General features: G+C 47.7%; 1 protein-coding gene across 3 annotated transcripts in view; it reads left to right on the top strand.

The window, feature by feature from the left end:
- The first annotated feature begins 671 nt into the window (after positions 1 to 671).
- ZDHHC9 (zinc finger DHHC-type palmitoyltransferase 9) overlaps positions 672 to 7,375 on the top strand; it is a 34,785-nt gene continuing 28,081 nt past the window's right edge. Inside the window, exons 1-3 of one of the 3 annotated variants that reach the window (XM_034649941.1) lie at positions 672 to 867; positions 1,214 to 1,282; positions 2,467 to 2,768. In XM_034649941.1, coding sequence (XP_034505832.1) covers positions 2,602 to 2,768 — 167 coding nt within the window. In that variant the 5' untranslated portion in view covers positions 672 to 867; positions 1,214 to 1,282; positions 2,467 to 2,601. The remainder of the gene's footprint in view (positions 868 to 1,213; positions 1,283 to 2,466; positions 2,769 to 7,375) is intronic. The other 2 variants (XM_019799016.2, XM_034649942.1) reach the window with 2 other exon arrangements.

Below are 7,375 nucleotides of genomic sequence, written 5' to 3'. Positions count from 1 at the left end.
TACTTCATTACCTACCTGGAAGAATTTAAGTCCTGTCGGTTGAGTTTCTCTAACTTCATTACAATTACTTGTTTTCGGTACTGCAAAATGATTCTACGTTCCTGGGGACTGTCATCCCATTCAAGTTCCTTTTTATGTTTGTTTGTTTTGTTCCGGAAGCCTTAGAGATGTAGGCTAGGGTGATTGGGACAGAGGTGAGGTCCCTAACTACTGAATGGGACTTGGGAGGCAGAGGACTTGTTTTTATGCTGATAAAGAGTAAAATCCGGAGTCGCGGTTGATTTCAAGCACGTTGGGCCGAAGAGGCCCTGGGCGGACCTAGTATGGGGTGAGCTCCCGGATCTGTGAGCCAGTATTGCTTCAGCGTCTCACCCTGTGTGTGAGGGGAGGCTGGTAGCCCGTCCCTCCTTGTCCCATCAGCACTACCTTTCACCTCTGTCTCTGCATAACTATATCTCACATCGGCGCTCAGAGCCCAAAAGGAGGCTGGCAGCGGCTTGGCAGGTGGGAAAGAAGCCGGGAGATGGGTGGGGGAGTGGGGTGGAGGCAGCGTCGAGTGGCGTTCAGGGTAGCCAATGGTACTTCAGGGCAGGGGAGGCAGGGGCGGAGGCGCCGAGGCCGAGCAGCCAATGGCGAGCGAGCAACTACTGGAACGACCTGGTGACGTGAGGAGCGTTCCATTCGGCCAGCGGTGGGCGGTTGCCACAGCTGGTTTAGGGCCCCGACCGTTGGGGCCCCTTGTCAGGAGGAGGCAGCCTCCGGGCTGGGGAGGAGAAGTCTCTGCCACCTCTGGCATTTGACGCGGTCCCCTGGGACGGTGCACTTCCTGCCCTCAGTTCCCTGCAGAGTTCGGTCTCCCGGGTTCAGGTAACGAGGGGTGGGGGTTGGGGTCTCCTGGGCTCGGCCGCATGGTGGGTTGCAAACCCCTCCGCTGCGCCTGGCCGCGCGGACACCGGCAACTGCCTTTCTCAGCTGGGCAGCTGCCCAGCCCCTGGCCGCGGGTGACTACACGTGGCGGGGCGTGTGTGAGTGTGTAAGAGCGTGTGGAGGTGGCGCGCGTCCCAACCTGCCTGGGGCGGTGGTCCGCTGCGTGGCCGAGGCAGGGCTGGCCTCCCGAGGCCGCGCCCGCAGCCCGCCTGGGACTCGGGCCTCTGGTCCCCGGCTGGTGGGCCGGTCACTGGCTCTCGACGGATTTTGATCTTTGTTCTCCCAGGGCCCGGCTCCCCTTCCTGGTCTCTCTTCTCCCGCTGGGCGGGTTTATCTGGAGGAGATTGTTTTCCAGGTTAGTTTTACACAAAGGAAATGTTCTCTGCACCTCTGGTGCTCCCTCCCCTTGGCCAAGCCTTCTTGTTTTCTCATTTCCCTGCTCATCTCCTGGTATCTATTTGGACCCTTGCCCTCTCCAGCCCGGAATGATTTTGGGTTGGTTGTTTCTCATCAGTCAGGCGGGCTGCGGGCTTCCACCTCATTCTCGCCAGTGTGGGGCATGTGGTATCAGTAAATAGAGGCCACAGCACCACACATGAGAGGAGAAGGGTGGCAGTGGCTGAGAAAGACTGGGCCTGGGGGTTCGGGATGCCAAGTAGAGATGGCACGTATGAAACGTCCCAGAAAGCAAGCCCCTTTATGACATTTCTTAGCTGCTGCCATGCCCACCCACCCCCACCCCCAACCATTCCAGAACCTCTACTCCCTAAGTCAGCCTTTCACCTACAGGTCTGTGATGTGGTTTCATTAAGATTCCCACAAATGTTTGGCTAGACTGGCAAGATGGGTTCATTTCCCGAACTGGGGAAATTACAGAGGGTTTGATTAGAGGAAATCTGTTTTGAGTAAATACAACCTGGGTATGTGTACAGAGTGTCCAGAACCTCCTAGCCCTGCCAGAGGCTGACTTATTCCCGGGTGTGATTCATATTTGAGTGGCTAATTGGAGAAAGAAGGTGAGTGGAGGAGGGGAGGGAATGGGCCCTTAAGGACAGAAACTCTACTATTGTTTTTAGAGTCCTCTTACTGTGTATTATAGAGCAGTGTGGTATAGTGGAAAGTGCCCTGGATTGTAAGTCAGCAGACGTGTTTTCTTGGCTTAGCTTTGCGGCTGTGTGACCCTGGAGAAGTTATTTCCTCTCTTTGGTCTTAACTTTACTCATTTCCGAAACAAAGTAATTGGGGTTATCACCCATAAAATCCCTTCTGGTTCCAAGGTTCTATGATGATCAGATCATCAGTATTATATTGGAAGCATAGGGATTTATTTAAGAAGATATGCTAGCCCCCTTCTTTTTTTTTGAGAACCTTTAACCTTTTCTCCTTTTAGAGGACAAACACAGATTGGAAATAAACTTTTCCCGCTTACCTACCCCTACCCCTTCAGGCAGTGCTCATCTTTCCACCTCTGGGAAAGGAGGATTGAACTGCATTTTCTTGTTCCTGCCTCATTTTTTTTCCTTTTGTGCTTTTTCTTAGGGCTAGAAATTGGACTTTTGATGATGTTTGACCCTGCGGCAGCAATAGCAGGCATCGTGATTTCAAAGCTGGGCTCAGCTTCTGTTTCTTCCCTCTTGTAATCACAAAGCCCATTTTGGACCAGGAATTCCAATCATGTCTGTGATGGTGGTGAGAAAGAAGGTGACACGGAAATGGGAGAAACTCCCAGGCAGGAACACCTTCTGCTGTGATGGGCGAGTCATGATGGCCCGGCAAAAGGGCATCTTCTATTTGACCCTCTTCCTCATCCTGGGGACATGTACACTCTTCTTCGCCTTCGAGTGAGTTTCCATTGAGTAGAGTTACCTGATTATGGTTACTTTGGGTCCAGAGGAAGAACCTTTTTTCTGGGAAGTTTGTGAATGGTCCTTGGATGGCACTGTCCTCTTGAGCAATGTCCTTAGATCACACCAACCAAATTCATTTCTTTGTGCTTATAGCAGAGTACCTGCTTCCTAAAAAGGCCAAGACCTTTGACCCCAATTTTATAGCACTGATTTGGGGTTACCCCTGGCACACTTGGGAAATAAAGGAATTTGTCTTTGTTATTCACCTTTCCTTTTCAGTGGGTCTCCTTAGGTGCTTAGTGACAGACTTCCTCTTCCCCACCCATTTTGGGCCTAGGGGCAGCCCTCATGGTCATAACTCAATACCACAAAACTCAACTATTCTGTTATTCTGGGCCTCATTTCCTTAGGGCTCAGCTCTCTGCTAGCTATTAAATTGAAAAGCCATGTGAACTGGGGACCTGAAGATTGGTTTCAGTCTCAACTGTGCCACAAACTAGCCATATGTGTGGTACATATGTGCTTATTAAATGTGAGTTTCACTCAAGATCCTTCAACATAAACAACTCTGTGTTCTGTGTGTGCCTGATACCAGCCTTGGAGTTATTTTTTTTCTGCGATGTAACAACTAGTACTAGAGCCACTGTTTGAATCCTGTATAGGCCACTGCTCTAGGGAGGTGGTCAGTTGGATTCTAGGGTACTATGGCATGACTCCTGGGTGTGCTGAGAATGCTATATACTCTAGGGTTGGGAGCAATGCTAATTGGTGTGGGACTATTATGAGGAGGGCCCTGAGGAGCCAAGAGGTGTGTGTGTAGACTGTGAGCCACACCTGATATGAGCCTGCTATAGTTCATATACTAGAGTGACCTGAAAATGGAGCTCCCATGCTGGGGCGTGGCTGTGGGAGGGAGGAGGGGGCTTCTCAGCCAGCCTTTAGTGGGTAATTAAAATGAGCTCTGGTCTCTCGGAGCTCATTTTTGCCCTTCTTCTGTAAGGGCTCCAGGCTTTCCCAGTGCATCAAGAATGATTTTTCAGGCTGCTTTGCCAGACCTTTTGATGGTTGCAGCTGGCTTGAATAACAGCGTGGGGGGGGCAGTTTATAACAGGGCTAGGAAAGGAAGGTCAGAGAGGCTCTTTGTCAAAGGCACTTTTGCTGCTGCTGTTGCTGCTGACTTTGTGAAGTATTTGGCAAAGTCAGGTTGATGATGGCTTCTTAGCTGCTTTCCAGTCTGAGGTTTATGGTGGAACGTGCGTATGTGTGTACTTGTGTGTGGTACAAGTGAGCATGTGCGGCCAGGCAGGCGTATGTGTAACATTAAAAAAAATGTTTCCCCTCTCACCCTTCTCTCCAAGTTTTGTTTTTTGTTTTTTGGGGTTTTTTTTGTTGTTGTTGTTTTTGTTTTTTGCTTTATTCCTGCCTTGCTTCTTTTTGAAAGTACAGAGCCAAACTCTGCTCTCTATCATTCTCCCTCTTTCAGTCCTTCCCTGCTGAATCACTAACTCTTTTTGCCACCACACCCTTCCATCTTTGAGTTAAATTTTTGTGGTTGGAACCATTTGAAACAGAGATGAGATTTGTTTCCAGGCCCAGAGTGAGCTGGTAATTCTGGGCCCAGGAAACCTCTGGTTTGGCTGTCCAGGGGAACTTGAAATTTGGAGCTATTGGCATTTGGCCCTTTTTGTATCTGGGAACCAGACAGAGTCTGATTTGGATCTGTCCCACTTAGGCCCCAGAAGCCTCTGAACAAAACTGCCTGTGGGATGAAGCTTATAATTAGCCAAGTTACTGTTTGACCGAGGTAGGTTGAGTTTTCTACCAAGATGACCTTTTTTCCCCAAGTTATTTCTTGTGCTTTGCCCTCAGATATGAAGGGTGAGGTTGTTTGTGTACTGCCTTGAGTTCCAACTGTCTGTGTGATAGAGTAAATATTTTTTTAAAGATTTTATTTATTTATTTATTTGAGAGAGAGAGAGAGACAGAGAGAGCAAGCCGGGGGAGGAGCAGAGGGAGAGGGACAAGCAGACTTTCTGCTGAGCGAGGAGCCCAGTGCAGGGCTCCGTCCCACAAGCCTGAGATCATGACCTGAGCTGAAATCAAGAGTCCAACATTTAACCAACTGAGCCACCCAGATAGAGTAAATATGTTTGAGGGTAGGGCTGAGAGAGGGAGAAGGGAGGAGAAGGGAGAAGGGGAGGAGAAGGGAGAAAGAAGTTAATGTGTGAGCGAAGGAGTGGAACGGGAAAGCATAAAGCTGACCAAAGGGGAGAGGACCTTGTGATGAATCCTTTTTACTGAGAGTGGTGGAATCTGTTTGTGTACATGCACATGTGTTTGTGTTCGTGTGTGTCTGTCACGTATAGACACACAGACACTCTAGGTGGTGGCTGCCTTATGCCTAGCCAATGACAGGCTGTACAAAGGACAGCAGCATGCTTCTGAGGCATGAAATCTCTTCCTGGTCGGCCTTTTCCTTTGGAGTATATAATTCACTACCAACCACACAGTGGGGGATAGGATTTGGGGGGCAAATATGGGCCCTTTTGTTAGCATTAGAATTTAGGGAGACCTCAGGAAATCAGCTGATCTAGTCCCCTGCCTTCAGGCAGGAGAGGGCGTCTGAACCACCGGTGACAGAGGGCTGTCTATTTTCATCCTCAAATTGTCTAGGAGTGTAGATTCCACATCCTCTGGCTGCTGCATTTTTGCCTTGGGGAAGTCTAGATCTTGCCGCACATCTGGACCTGCATTTTCGTAATAGGGTCTTGCCTGCAGCAGGTGCTTAGGAATAAGTGCAAGTTGATTATAGCTGCCCATGGCACAGCCCTGGGTCAGCCAGATGGCTTGAGAAATCTGGTCAGGCATGTGGGCACCCCTTGATGAAAAACATGCAGTATTAGTAGTACCAGTAGATATCTTTTTATTTTTGGATTTTGCCTTTACACCTTTAGACTTTTCAAAGGAGGGACCTGTAATTTTCAGTGGACAGACAGTAGGTTGAATACATAAAATGAAAGAAGGTTGTTCATCTAGGAGTTAGCTCTGTATTAGAAGTGTTTCCAAAGATACTGGGTGCCCATCTCTCAGGGCTGCTGTCACAAAGTGGATTCCTGCCCAGGATGGGAAATCAGGCTAGATTATCACTAAGCCTCTTGCAACTCTGAGAGTCTGAAATTCTGTATAACTGTTGTGTTTGTCTGGATGATTCAAATACACACACTGAAAGGAAAGGCTAGATTACCAGTAAGTAGCTGTATTTAAATATATTTCACATTTAAATATAATTGTATCTATGGTAAATGTATTGACTTTAAAAGCAGAGTGAAAATTGTGCAGTGCTTAAAAAAAGGATTTCCTAATTTATTTTTAGGGTGAGATATTTAGGAAATGTGAGTGGATATGCCAGTTTCAGCTTTGACCACATGAACCATTCTCAGTCTTCTGCCCAAACCCCGTGCAGCTTATGTGAACATGTAGCCACCAGCTTGGCCAGTAATGTCGGGACATTATAGCGGAATGACAATGACAACTGTGAGGTGTCCAGCTACTCAAAGACTATTGTGGTGTTTAGTCAAATTCAACTTCCTGATAAAGCTTGGGGAAAGGACCAAGTGCACTGTCTTCTGGAATTGGCTTCCTATCTGTCTCTTTTAACTTTATGACCAGATTACAGGTGGGGTCAATGTACCCAGACTTCTCTTGTGACAAGAATGACTGTGTGACTCTTCACCCCTGAAGTAGAAGCAGTTTGCTTACATGATTAGTGCTTATGCCTCATTGTGCTGTATGTAGAGGAAATTGTATCAAAGCACTATCAAACCCTGTTGGACTGACCCTTGCAGGTACTTTTGATGTGCAGAGGAGTCATTGAATTGGATGAAGTGAAAACAAAAAGCTTTGTTTTTTTGTGTTTTTTCTAAAGATTTTATTTATTTATTTGACAGAGAGAAAGACAGCCAGCGAGAGAGGGAACACAAGCAGGGGGAGTGGGAGAGGAAGAAGCAGGCTCCCAGCAGAGGAGCCTGATGTGGGGCTTGATCCCAGGACCCTGGGATCACACCCTGAGCCGAAGGCAGACACTTAGTGACTGAGCCACCCAGGCACCCCTGAAAAAAGCTTTGTAATGCTGCTTTGTAATTGACCCACTTCTAGCCTATCCAAATTCTATCTCTCTTTCAAGTCCCTTCTTGAATCTTCCTTCGTGAAACCTTTCCAGGAATTTCTGCATTTGTAGGACTAATTGTACATACTGTTCATTTAACACATCATCATATGACATTCCTTGGATTTCTAAATTCTATGATTATTATACTTCGAGCTCTTTCAATGTGAGGGACTATCTTATATGTCTGTGTAGCCCCTACAGTGCCTTCCACCAGACCTTACTTAGAGTAGGTGGTCAATAAATGTTACTAAATTAAAACATTCTGGATACACTTAAAATGTAACAGTCTTGACTCACAGAATCATAGAATGGTAGAACTGGAAGGGGTGTTGGAGACTATCTCCATCCTTTGGCAGGTGAGGAAACCAGAACCACAGAAGAGAGGTCCCTTTATCAAGATCAGTCAGCCAGCCAATGCCTCTATATGACACTA

The sequence above is a fragment of the Ailuropoda melanoleuca genome, chromosome X (genome assembly GCF_002007445.2).
Source record: "Ailuropoda melanoleuca isolate Jingjing chromosome X, ASM200744v2, whole genome shotgun sequence".
NCBI classification, from domain to species: Eukaryota; Metazoa; Chordata; class Mammalia; order Carnivora; family Ursidae; genus Ailuropoda; species Ailuropoda melanoleuca.
This window is presented reverse-complemented; position numbering and strand designations above follow the sequence as displayed.